The sequence below is a fragment of the Camelus bactrianus genome, chromosome 6, assembly GCF_048773025.1.
Source record: "Camelus bactrianus isolate YW-2024 breed Bactrian camel chromosome 6, ASM4877302v1, whole genome shotgun sequence".
NCBI lineage: Eukaryota > Metazoa > Chordata > Mammalia > Artiodactyla > Camelidae > Camelus > Camelus bactrianus.
In genome coordinates this window covers 65197564-65211450 of record NC_133544.1, presented here as the reverse complement: position 1 = coordinate 65211450, position 13887 = coordinate 65197564, and the positions used below count along the sequence as shown (strand labels likewise).

General features: G+C 38.3%; 2 protein-coding genes and 1 long non-coding RNA gene across 3 annotated transcripts in view; 2 read left to right on the top strand and 1 right to left on the bottom strand.

The window, feature by feature from the left end:
• The window catches only part of LOC141577946 (uncharacterized), a 169090-nt gene that overhangs the window by 48619 nt on the left and 106584 nt on the right, over positions 1–13887 (bottom strand). Inside the window, exon 3 of the long non-coding RNA XR_012507602.1 lies at positions 1788–1981. This is a non-coding gene — a long non-coding RNA (uncharacterized LOC141577946). The remainder of the gene's footprint in view (positions 1–1787; positions 1982–13887) is intronic.
• On the top strand, positions 4667–6396 carry LOC105064721 (olfactory receptor 11G2-like). The gene has a single exon (XM_010949722.2). It carries the CDS (start codon positions 4697–4699, stop codon positions 5648–5650), a length of 954 nt encoding a protein of 317 aa, XP_010948024.2. The 5' UTR covers positions 4667–4696; the 3' UTR covers positions 5651–6396.
• Positions 10220–11142, top strand: LOC105064720 (olfactory receptor 11H12-like). The gene has a single exon (XM_010949720.3). It carries the CDS (start codon positions 10220–10222, stop codon positions 11096–11098), a length of 879 nt encoding a protein of 292 aa, XP_010948022.2. The 3' UTR covers positions 11099–11142.

Sequence of the window (13887 nt, the reverse complement as noted above, 5' to 3'; positions counted from 1 at the left end):
GTCTAAATGTTAAAAAAAAAAAAAAATGACATAGCCAAGGACCAGCAAATAATGCAAAATAATGGGGTTGTCATCTACTACTCATGAGAGGGTACATTTGGCAAACATTTTGGAATACTTTCTGACGTTATCTGTTAAAGTTTAACATAGGTGTCCCCTTGAATTCATCATTTTACATATATATATATTATATATGTATATTATATATAATATAAATACCTGCAAATATACACCAAGAGATATGCAGAATACTATTCATTGCAGTGTTATTCATTACAGCCCCAAACTAGAAGCAACTCAAATGTCCCAACAATAGGGTAAAGACTTGTGGTATATTCATTCAAAGAAATATTATACAGCAAGGAAAATGAGCTACAGTTATATGAAAAACCACATTTTTTTTTCATTTTGAAATGAAAAAAAAAAAAAGGCCAGATCTTTTAATTATTCCCTCAAACACTTCCAGTGATCCTTTCTTACAGTGCAAGCCAAAGTCTTTACAATAGCCTACAAAGCCCTGACTGATCTGCCCTCACCCTGTTTCCTCTCTGCTGTCATGTCCCATTGCTTACACTGCTACAGCCACACCAGCCTCCTTGCTCTTTCTCCAACATGTTATACTTTCTTTGGCCTCTGTCTTCTATAATTAAATATTCTTTTTGCCTGGAATACAGTTCTCCCAGATATCAAAAAATATTTGTCCTTTCACTTTTAAGACATTGTTTAACTCACCTTCTGTGAGGCTTTCCTTAGCACTCTATTTAAAATTATAATCCCATCATTCTAGCATTCTTTCCTCCTTCCCTGCTTTCTTTTCTTCTCCATATTATTTTCTAATATACATGTAATTATCTTATTTAGGTTATTTATTTTCTTCTTCTTCCAATAAAATGTAGATACCATGAAGACAGGAGTTTGGGGGTGAGTTCTACAATATCCCTGGTATCTGAAATAGTGATTGGTATTCAATAAATATTTGTGGAATAACTGAAAGCCAATTAAATTTCTTAAGCTGCCAACTTTTCCCCTGGTTTACTGACATATAATTGACATGTAACATTGTATAAGTTTAAGGTATATAACCTGATGATTTGATATACATATGTAGTAAAATGATTACCACAATAAGGTTAGTTGATACCTCTGTTGCCTCACATAATTACCTTTTTTTTGGAGGTGGGTGGTCATGAGAAGATGTAAGATCTACTTTCTTGGCACCTTTCAAGTATATAATATAGTTTGCTAACTGTAGTCACCATCTGTACATTAAACTTACTCATCTTATAGCTGGAAGTTCGTATCCTTTGACCAACATCTCCGCATTTCCTTCACCCTGCCAGCCCCTGGCAGTTCACTATTCTACTTTCTATTTCTATGAGTTTGAGTTGTAAGTTCTTTTTGTTCTAAATAAAATGCATCTCAAATATCTCTAACAAACTATGCAAGTACAGATATCTGATGGACAAAGAATGATTTCTTCTTCTTCAAAATAGATACAGGGAACCCAGTGGTAAAGCTTCCTATTGTAACTATTATGACAATCCCAATTATTATTTAATTATTCCCCAGGAACCTTCAATTATACATGGATAGTAGAGAACTTAAAAAATTGAATCAAATTCCACATCTTCGCTATTCTTTGGAGAATACTAAGACTTGGTGTTTGATTATAAGTAAATGAAAATTTTAAATGATCTCCTCTTTTAAACAAATACTAACAAATCATCAAGAGAGAAAGTCCCCAGTCCCAAAAGATCATGACACAAGGAAGTATGCGTATATATTACCTTCATCTGTGCTTTCGTCTTGACCATGAACATGTGCCTTGAAGCTGGAGAAAAATATCTTGTAGGGTTCACCTTTTGCATTGCATGAAAGATTACAAACTGGATCATCCAATTTCTTGGAAGTCCCTCACATGCCTTTTGCTCCATGGAGTAATACTTTGTTTCCCATCTCTGAACGTCTTCTCAGCATTCATCTGAGGGATGAAAGGGAAACTGTAACATGTGAGCCATGTGTGCTCCAATTTTTTTCAAAAAGAATTTAATAGGAAGCATTTTCTTATCTTCAAGAAAACTGAAAATACTATGATGAAATGCTGGCCAAAAAAAAAAAATAAAGCCTAAAAATACAGGTTCCCTTCTTGTTTCCTTAAGTTCTGGAAGATATTTTTCACTTAGTTATCTCTCTAAAAGGTAAATAAGAGGTATAAACAAAGAGGCTTAAGATTTCGAGTGAAGATGCGTATTAACTCATAAATTGCTGGAGAAGAATTTATTTGGGTGATTTCTGTTGCTTGGTGAGTAAAGGAAATATGACAAATCTTTCATTTCAGAGATATCTTCTTTCCCAACGCCATATATTTGCCTTTCAGTTCAGTTAGATTAATGAGCCCTGCTTTAATGTGTACTTATTCTTTCTGAAGGAACGGTTTTTTTCAGCATGTATGAGTTTTTGTTGTACATACAAGATTTACTCTAAATCTGTCATTGGACAATTGCTATTCCCAGTAAATATTCCAAAACAAAAAGGGTAAGTATCAATAATGATTCAAAACAAATCCTTTGTCAACGACATTTCTCTACGGAAACTAAATTACGTGAGATGGCTGACACTATTATCATGAGTGAAAAGGACACAGGAATGTCTAAAGGACAGAGAAATAATCCACTGGAATATAAATATATCTTTCAAACAAGGTATTAGGAGACATGATTCCTCAAAAGTTCTGTTAGGATAAGTGAATTCTTTCTTTAAAAATATTAACAGATTTTTAGACAACACATAGAGCCAAGCATTTAGCTGGCTTAATTTACTACATCCATATTTATACAATCCAAAGGGCAATGAGGATCTATAAATAGTAGCTCTTCCAATTTAGGTGCCATCTCAGTTGTCAAATAAAACAGTCAGCCATCTAGGGGGTCTGACTTAGGAACCCTGATACTATCTCCCTATACAGAAAGATGTCAATAACTTCCCTGACTCAAAGTCTTGGATTCCCACCTTGAAAAGGCTTCCTTGATTTATTAAATATTCTTTATAAAATTCAAAAATATTTCCAGTATTGGAAAACAAATCAAAGTTGAGCAAAACTGTATTAAAAGTTTACTATTAACTTCTTTATTATAAGCTCCATAAGCGGAAGACCTGTCATATCCATAGCTGTTTCTCCAGCGCTTAAAAGACTACTTGACACAAGGAAGATGTTAATAAAATGTTTTGGCTGAGTAATATTCCATTACACTGGACTGTTACTGGTATAATAATCTTCCTCATCCATTCATCTCTTAATGGACACTTGGGTTGCTTCCATACCTGCCATTTGCAGCAATACAGAAGGACCTAGAGAGTATTCTGCCCAGTGAAATAAAGTCAGACAAAGACAAATACTATATGATACCAGTTATATGTGGAATCTAAAATAATAATAAAAATAATAATAATCAAGAATATATAACAAAACAGAAACAGACTCATAGATATAGAAAACAAACTAATGTTTAACAATGGGGAGAGGGAAAGTGGGAGGGGGAAGGATAATGTTAGAAGTATAGGATCCCGAAATACAAACTAGTATGTATACAATAGATAAGCAACAAGGATATACCATATAGCCTGGAGAATTATAGCCATTATTGTGTAATAACTTCTAATGTAGTATAATCTGTAAAATTACTGAATCACTATGCTGGACCTGAAATAATACAATACTGTCAATCAAAAAGGAAAAAGAAATAATTTTGAATGAATTATTTTGGCTCATGTAATAGGTCAGAGTAAGGTTCTGAGGAAACAAGAGAACTGAGTTTTGACTCAATAACAACTACTTGGGATGGAAGCCACCAAGGGGCGAGAAATGAGAAGTTTCTTGCTTTAGAGTTGCCCAGGTGGGAAAGGCCTAAATGGGGCTTAGTGAGATGTAAAAAGACACCAGAATTCTGCCTAAAATGAAGAACATGAAAAAGGGCTGTGAATAAAGGAATATGGAAATCACCACACACACACACACACTATATATATATATATATATATATATATATATATATATATATATATATATATATATGTCTTTCCACTTTTCTTGCAGCTCACTTGACCATGGGTACCATATACAGGCACACTGAACTTGACCCATCACTGAGACAGATGGCTCATCCTTACATCAACTGCCATAATGGGCATATTACACCTTGAGTAAGCTGGAGGAACTGAAAGTGCGAATGAGAATTAATTTATGTTCTGTCATGGCACTTCATTGAGACAGAGTGTTTTACAATATCTTGACTTCATTTTTATCATATGAGTTATAAATAATAATCGGATATTCATAGTATAATTGAAAGAACTTCACATGCACAGACAGACACATATAGTATCAGTAGTGCAGGTAAACAGCTGAAAAAGCAGACTAATACAGTTAGTTTGTCAGAATCACAGTTTATACTCTTTAGCATTCTTAGAAAGGTAAAAAATTGTCTCTAATTCATGTTTTCCCTCTTTTCAATTATTGTGACTTTTAAAAACAATATATGCTCAGGTGCTGGGTCATGAGAGTCACCATTTTGTTGCTTAAGGAAAAATCTGTTTACAACTTTATGAAATAAAAGGTAAAGAAATTAGGTGTTTTCAGGAAGAATCAGCATAGTCCATTCAAGTGCAGTAACCATGTCATCTCCGTGTCTTCCAGACCATGAATGTGTCTGAAAGAGAAACCACCCGCTTCGTTAGCCACTTTATCCTCATGGGCTTCCCCTCAAGCCCAGAGATGCAGCTCCTCTACTTCGGGTTCTTCTCAGCAGCCTATACACTGACCCTGGTGGGGAACACAGCCATTGTCTGTGCCGTGTGGTGGGACCAGCGCCTTCACACTCCCATGTACATCCTCTTGGGGAATTTCTCTTTCCTGGAAATATGTTATGTCACCACAACCATCCCTAACATGTTGGTCAACTTCCTGTCCACGATCAAGTCCATCTCCTTTGTGAGCTGCTTTGCACAGTTCTACTTCTTCTTCTCCTTTGGGTGTGACGAGGGCTTCTACCTTTGCATCATGGCCTTTGACAGGTACCTTGCCATCTGCCGTCCGCTGCATTACTCACGCATCATGACTAAACAGCTGTACACTGGCCTTGTCATCTTTGGCTGGTCCTGTGGCTTCATCCTCTTCCTAACCCCAGTTGTTCTCATTTCACACTTGCCCTATTGTGGCCCAAATATCATAGACCATTTTTTGTGTGATCCTGTCCCGTTGATGATGCTGTCCTGTTCTGAAGACACCACCACACAATTCATTTACTCCACTGTCAATGCTATTTTCATGATTGGCACCTTTCTCTTCATCCTTTGCTCTTACGCTCTGGTGATTCTGGCTGTGCTGAGGATGCCCTCAGCAGCGAGCAAACGCAAGGCTTTCTCCACTTGTGCTTCTCATCTGGCTGTGGTAGTTCTGTTTTTTGGTCCTGTTATGGTGATGTATGTTAGTCCTGGGTCAGGACACTCAGTAGAAATGCAAAAAATCATTACTTTGTTTTATTCTGTGATAACACCCCTCTGCAATCCTCTAATCTACAGTCTCCGGAACAAGGAGATGAAGGCTGCCCTAAGGAGAGCTTTTGGGACTGAAATACCTGTTCATAAAACATAAATCAGGCATCATAGTGAGCAAAGTCCCAACAGGACTTATCTCAAGGATATGAGCAAGACAGTTCTCCAGAAAACTGAATAATTTAGGTTAGGGAACTGTTACAATAAAGCCCATTATCCAACCTTGACAGGATAACTTCCTTTTCTCCCAGATCGTCTCATGGGACTATTACTCCACTGAATGTTTTGAGGACAGTTACTTCATCTATTATATACAGCAGTGCTCTGGAGCAAATTATTACCAATGCTACGTTAGTAAATCAGAAAAGTAACAGTTTTAGCGAGGTTCAAGAATTTCTTTAACATCACACAACTAGTAAATGATAATGGAACCAGAAGTTTACTGCAGCAGATGGTTTTTGGCAAGCTTCTATTTTCAGCTGCAGTTGTATTGAATAGTTCTGCATGAATTTTAACTCATACTAACTGCGTCCTCCTTGAAAGAAAACACCACGTATCTCAAATTTCTGTCTCAGAGATTCTCAGAAGTCACCAGAGCCCCGCAGCCTATACCTAAGGGCAGCCTTGAAATGTTACAGGATCAGTACAGATGGATGACTGCATCAAACATTTTTTTTTTCTGGAAGATTTTCCCTATGCATTTCAGAGGCCCTAAAATACTGTCTCCTTCTGCAGTAACCAAAGAGGTGACACAGCCGTTGTCAAAGCAACGAAGAACCAACAGAAGTTTTTATAAGCAAGTCATTGAGGGAGGAAGTTAAAAATGAGTGTCCAATGTAGTATGAAAGGATTAGTGGGTCTAAGACTTCCAGGTACATCATTGCTGCTTCCAAAATGAAGAATCAGAGTAACCTTAAGTTACCACTAGAAGAAGAAACTGGAAGCAAGGGCAACAGTAAAAGGACCTTGTTAATGCTACCAGACGTGTTTGCCCCCAAGTTACTTTCTGCGGGAACTAGTGAACTTGAATAGGGTTAGTGGGCTACTTCCAGTCTCGCTGCCTCTGTCAGCGCAAAGCTGTATTGTACAGCACGGGGAATATAGCCAAGATTTTGTAATAACTGTACATGAAAAGTAACCTTTAAAAATTGTGTAAAAATTAAAAAAAATAAAATGGTACAATTGTCTTCAAAAGAATTAGTATTATATTAGATAACGAACATGAAATCGGCTGGCCCGGGAATTAGCACTATCACCTAAACACAATATAAAGCTGGGTAGAGTGTATCCACTGAGACAGGGGAAGAAAATTTAAATATATAAAAAGACATGGAATCCTTGTGGTTGAGGGTGTGATAGGAGGCTCTGAATGTTAAATGAGAACTTAGGTTTTCTTATACTCATGAAATCTGAAAGCCATGAGACAGTTCCAACAGGCATCAGCCCTTGCTGCCCGGAATCTGCAGGGGGACTAGCTACCAACTTTTTTTTTTTTTAAACTTTTTTTTTAATTGAGTTATAGTCATTCTACAATGTTGTGTGACCAACTTTTAACACCATTGCACTGAGTGATAAAGATTGGCAGGGAGGTTACTTTTAGTGGATCCTTGAAAAGATACTCAAGATTTGAAAATTTATTCAAGTGAACTTTTGATATCATTTGAAGAAACACATTCAAGGGAAGGGAAGCTCCAGGAGCCTTGAAGCATCTGGTGACATCCAACACTGAGCTGGTTTTTCAAATCCAGAACCTGTCTGGAGATGTCAAGTGAGCAGCAAACGGAGGGGTCCATTAATAGGTGACAGTCTCACTGATGGATTCAGGGAGGCTTTTTCACCTTGGAGCTCATCACTGAAAGTAAAACACACTTGGGGATTGAGTGATGCACTGTGATTGTCCCTGCTGCTCCTGAGGGATGGCCCCAGGGACAATATGTGGCCAGAAAAGGATGCAAAATAAAATGAAGGGAGAGTTTCTTGGCACTTTACTCTTTTTGCAGCTGAAGAGAATCCTTTGTGAGGCTCAAACTGGCAGAGTGTCACCAGGAACCCCAAAACCCTGCACATCTAGGATCTCTAAGAGGGCGCAGGTGGTAGCCCCTTGACTGTCTGCTGCGATGTCCACTGTGTGTATTATTGCTACAAAAAGGGGGCTGTGAATGTTCTTTTGTATTTTTATCTATAAATATATTTTCTATTATAGACAAAGTAGTATATAAAATGACATATTTTTTACAAAGCTTTCAGCCTTCCTCACGGGACATCTCAAATGTCTGTCCAAGATACAGTTGTTTAAAAATCCCATCAGAAAAATCGGAGCCAACACTTCGCCATTTTACATATCTTTCAGATAAAAAGACGACAGAAGCCAATGGGCTTCCAATCACTTCAAAGGAGAGAAAACACTTGTAGGTAATGGGTATTTATTTTCATCAAGTATAAGTAAGATCGAAAGATTCCTATATTTGCAGTGAAAGGAAAAATCAACATGTAGTCCCAGGCAAAATCCACAGTGATCCAAGGCAGGGAGGGAGGGACCCTTGGTGTGTTGAACTTAGAACAGTGAGGCAGGAACAGAGGGATTTTCAAAGACCAAGAAGTCTGGCCCTGAACTGGGAAAGGAAGGAAGAACATTCACAATAGTTCCAACCTGTATTACAGGTAAGAATTTGAAAGAAAATCTACTGCTTCCTTCTCTTTTTCTTTGCATGATATTTTCTTTTCTTCTACTTCAAATTTTGATTAACACCTGATCATTCAAGAGCCACTCCCAAAACCTCAAAAGCTGCTTCTCAAGGGTTCCTTATTCTCACCTTAATTTTGAGTTGAGTTTGCACTGATTCTAATCAAGAGTGAAAGGGAGATTTCTCATTCAAATACAACACCCCTGAAACATACCTTCTGTCCACTCTTGTTTTTTCCTTATCATACTTCATTGCCTTATGTTTGTGCAGTCCTGCCCCCAAGTTACCTCAGCTGTAGAAGTAAAATTATGGTCACACCAAAGAGTGTGGTAGCTCTTACTCTACACACTTTAACTAAATAACAAATAATGAAAATTTAGGTAATCTAATTCTGGTTTAAAGCATCATATCACCCCTTCCAATCACTGAATTTCCAGTCAAAACCTGGTATAACCTTGGATTTATGGTATACAGTTTTCCATTTTAACTCGCCCATCTGTTGTATGCAATGTTTGATCTTTCTGAAGGAATACCAAAATCTTTTCATATTTGATCTCCCTTTAGCCTTTAGAAACTGCTAGCCTGGAAGATACTTGCCTCACCATCTTATCTGATGTACCTGATATAACCTATAGAGAGAGACTATGAGAAATAGTTAAATAATCTTTTCCTATGGTATATGGCCTCAGTTCCTAACACAGCTTTCCTGAGGCTAATCCTCCATATGCACAAGGGGAAGTTTGATGAAAGCAAGTTGCATCAGAATCAGATACAATCAGGAAACACAGCGAATATATTATATACATAGCTGACAACTGTGCAGAAAAAAAAGGGTGGGTTTTAGAGTTAATGTGCTCAGAGGGACAATAAAATTCAGTGCTACACTTAGAAATGTGGAAGTGTTTTTTAAGGCTCTAGGATTGGAGAAAAGATGGGAGTAGAATTTAATGAGATAATGAATGTTAAGTGACAGTCACAATAAATGTTTAATACATAACAGTGGTTGCTATTATGCTTACTACCTTAGAAGTCAAATATTTTTAAAGAAAGTGTCCAAAACTGAGTTCATGTCATAAAAGGTGCCAAGAATTAGGACACAGGGCAGGTCAAAGGTGGTGATTTCCAGCTTTAGTTAGTAGCCTTGTTAAAATCCTTTTTTATTATAAATAGGAATTTGGTTCAAGGAGGAAACGCTATAATATACGGACAATATACTGCTGCAGCCACCTGAGCTGAGACAGGTGTTTCTCCATCTGCCTCTTGCTGTTTTTCTATTTGAAAGCCAGGATCTCCTAATAAAGAGTGAAGCCAACTAGGGTCCTTTTTGTCTGTATCATATTAGCTGTTGCTCAGCAAGTAGAAGTTAAATACCAGCCATAAGAAGCTACTAAGTTCTTGCTAGAATGGAATTTGTGGTAGTGTCTTGAGCACCCTGCTTCAGTTAACACTATCCAGGACAGATCTCCTGAAAATATGTTCCTGACAACGTAGTAAGGTGCTCTTTTTGTGCTGACCTAATTCAACTTCATATTATATTTAAACTGATTTTTCTTCAAATTTTCCAAAGTACTAAACAAAATTTTCTTTGCAACAAGAAAAAAAGAAATTAGGTGTATATATGAGGGTGCATATTAATGAAACTATACATCAAGGAAGAATTAATTTAAATGCAAGCAGAGAAAACAGTTTGGAGTCTACATTACATGATGTCAGTGAAATTTATACCCTGAAAAATGGAGACTGTTACAGTGGGGGCTGTGGGAGCATATAAGTAACATGTTGGACCGGGTTCTCAGAACGCTGATGTCATTGGGCTAAGCCAGATCATTGGGAAAAGAGCTATTGAATTCAGAACCAGATGGAGCCCTTTCACAAAAGTGCATTAAAGGAGAGCATAGGAGTCAAAAGAAATAAAAATAACTTTTCAAGAGAGAAAATGACTAATATAATGGTCCTGTTGCTCATTCCCTTTATAGATCAGAAGAATGAGTATCTCAGAAGCCAATAATAGCTCTGGGTCTGTGAGTGAGTTCATTCTCCTGGGCTTCCCCTGTCGCAGAGACATCCAGATCGTCCTCTTTGTCATGTTCTCCCTCATCTACCTTCTGACTCTCATGGGGAACACGTCCATCATCTGTGCTGTGTGGTCAAGCTGGAAGCTCCACACACCCATGTACATCCTCCTGGCCAACTTCTCCTTCCTGGAGATCTGCTATGTCAGTTCTGATGTGCCCAAAATGTTGGCCAACATCATCTCCCAGACCAAGAGCATCTCCTATGCTGGCTGCCTGCTCCAGTTCTACTTCTTCTTCTCCATGTGTGCTGCTGAGGGCTACTTCCTGTCTGCAATGTCCTTTGATCGGTTCCTTGCTATCTGTCGACCTCTGCATTACCCCACCATCATGACTCATCACCTATGTGCCCGATTAGTGGTTTTCTGCTGGGCAGGTGGCTTTCTATCCATACTGATGCCTGCGGTTCTTATGTCCCGGGTGCCCTTCTGTGGCCCTAACATCATTGACCATTTTTTCTGTGACCTGGGACCACTGTTGGCACTATCCTGTGCCCCAGTTCCTAAAACTACTCTAACTTGTGCCACTGTGAGCTCTCTTATCATCTTCATCACCTTCCTCTACATTCTTGGGTCCTATACCTTCGTTTTGCGAGCCGTACTTCGGGTCCCAGCTGGCTCAGGCAGGAACAAAGCTTTCTCTACGTGTGCCTCCCATTTCTTGGTGGTCTCTCTATTCTATGGCTCAGTCATGGTGATGTATGTGAGTCCAGGCTCTAGGAGCCATCCTGGGACCCAGAAATTTGTGACCTTGTTTTACTGCATGGCAACCCCATTCTTTATAATCCTTTGATCTACAGCCTCCGGAACAAAGATATGAAAGATGCACTAAGGAAAGTCCTGGGCACATTATCAAAAGAAATTCCTAAAAATACAGACAAATGACATAAATTTTTATATCATTATTCTCTCAGGAATACAGAATTTCTCTCATTTAAAAAAAAAAAAACTTATTTTGGGGCCATGTCTGAGTGCTGGATTCCTTACTCTCATAAAAGTATGACTCATTACACACACACACACAAAACTCTTATCCTATCTCAAAAGTAAATACACACAGTCCTAAAGGTCCACTGTAGGAAAGTTACATAGAGTTTTTATTCACCAATGTATCATTTCCCTGTTTCAGAGATTTCTTTGAAGTCCTAAAGCTAACATAATCAAGTTGGTATGTACAAAGCTATAACTCATGTTTCCAGCTTGTATCTTGGTTTTAAGCCTAATACTGTTTTATGTGTTTCAAATTTATCAGCTGTTTTTTTCCTTTCCAATTATAGGTTCTTATATAATGAGATACAGCACTTACTCACTATACTCACAAAAATTCAGTTGTTTTGTTTATAAGCTCAAGGACCCAATATCTGCCACTGAAACAGAAGTGTTCTTTCATTTGTGTTTTCCTTAATACCACACACTGGTAAGGTGTCCACAGTGTGCAGCAAATGAAAACAGGAAATGACACAGTTTCTTCTTAAGGAAAATTCTCAGTCCAACTTCGAAGAGGATACAGAGAAAGACAAGCACACATTCACATGTGCCAAATCATTAAGTAGTCCTTACTCAAACCTGGGTTTCTGCACCTTCCAGTACCTTTTAGTAGAGGCATATTTACTGTTACAGAAAAGACACGTGAAACCAGAGAACAGGTTCTGCCAACCAAAATATAAACAACTTAAAGGCAGTCAGTTCTTAATTTAAACTTTTTGACTTGACCTGATCATTTGCCTGTATTCGGAAATGTTCATATTTTAATTTTTTAATTAAATTAATTTTCATTGAAGCAACACTAGTTTATAATACTATGTAAGTTCATATGTTCAACATTGTATATCATATTATAAACTATATATCACAAAATTTCCTTTTCTCAGGGAGGGGTTGGCTTGTGAAGTTGTCTCCTATATACTGAAGAAAAAGCTAATGATTTGACTGACTACATCCAATCCAGACCAGACGTCAATTCAACTTTTCTGTATAAAAACAGCACCTTAACGTACTCTTCCAAGTTATTTTGGCTTTGGGAGATATTTTCTATAATAGAGTATGCTAAGTGCTGAAGCTCCCAGAGCACTGTGAAACTAAAGATGAGTTCCAGGCAACCTGCCAATTTGGAAAAGCTAGTTGCTCCTTTCTTTCTGCAGATTACCGGGATTTACGATTTAAGGTAAATCTGCTATGATGTAATAATAGGTTCTTACTTACATACACCAGAAGCTTACTCTGGTTGATTAATATGACAATGGAGATTTATTGATGGGATATCAGGAATATCACAGACTCAATAGAAGCTAAACAATCAGAATTGAGGCTGAGATTCAAAGGACAAGGTGCAACCCTTCTGACGGAAGTGGTCTGATGAAAAAAAAGTCACTATCACTGCATCCGTGCCAACTGCTTTGAGCCACTAGAGGTCACATTTTTAATTACTGCCTTTTCCATGCTAGGAATTTGTCTTTCCTGCAATTGTGCTACCTGCTTCATTGCTATTGGATGGGGTGTCTTGTTATGTGTCATGTGTCTATGAGATGGGGTGCGCCTCCACCCCTAGGCCTTGTGATTGACTGATTTGTTGGCTGGTTGTTTGATTGACAACTCGGTTTTCCTGCACTCTGCTTGATTGAGAGCTCAGGTTTCTTGTGTTCTGGATTTTTCCTTTCCCCTTCCTCTCCCTTTGCCCAATACTCATTTCTATCTAAGCTACCTAAGATTCCCCCCTCTAGTCATAAGACCCCAAACCTTATGAGCAAGGACTGCTCTAGCTACTTCCTCATCTGGGGTGATGATGGAGCTCGTTGGGGACCCAGACTAGCTGGCTGTTCTTGGGCAGTATGTGAGCAAAAGGATAGTGTTCATCAAGGGGCTTGTATATAAGTGGTCTTGGCTGATTGGTTGATTGGTTGATTACCTTGTTGTATAGCCATTTGAAGTTTATCTCTAGATGAGAAGAAACACTTTTCATAAGAAGGTTGAAAAGATAGAGGTCAAATATATAGAGCTAATCCTAGCCAAAGGATGAAAGGGGCAAACAAGGGTCTTTAAAAAAATGGATTTCTGTGCTTTCTGTTGGTTTACGTTTTAGAAAGCAGATGTTGGAGTGTTAGTCCATTGAACTAAAGGAGGAGTCAAAAGAGGGACCCTAATGTCGGAGATGTTTTAAATTAGTATTAGAACAGTTTGGTGAGGGCCCTAAAAGAGAATAGATGAGAGCCAGTAGACATTTAAGAAAGAGGTTTATCTAACAGGGACCCATAGTCCCCTAGGGCAGTGAAAGAGTCTCATCGGAGTGTTGCTTGGGAAGCAGTTGCAGATCGCTAAGAGGTTCACAAGAATATGTGGCTCCCATCGGTGAACCAGATCTCAGGGTTTTCCAGGAGTTGGTCGGTGAGATCTGTTCTAGCTCCTGGAGAAATGGATAGGGTCTCATGACATAGGTGAAAGGGAAGAGCCTCGCGTGGTGGTGGTAATAGTGTAGCAGGCTTGAGTGTCCCACAAACAAAGACAGTGACATCTGGGTTTTCCAGTTACAATGCCTGATATTTAAGAAGCCAAGCATCTGAGAGCCAGAAATGTCCCTTGTCTTTT

Coding starts and splice junctions, on each gene's coding strand:
- LOC105064721 (XM_010949722.2), top strand. CDS start 4,697: ATGAATGTGTCTGAAAGAGAAACCACCCGCTTCGTTAGCCACTTTATC.
- LOC105064720 (XM_010949720.3), top strand. CDS start 10,220: ATGAGTATCTCAGAAGCCAATAATAGCTCTGGGTCTGTGAGTGAGTTC.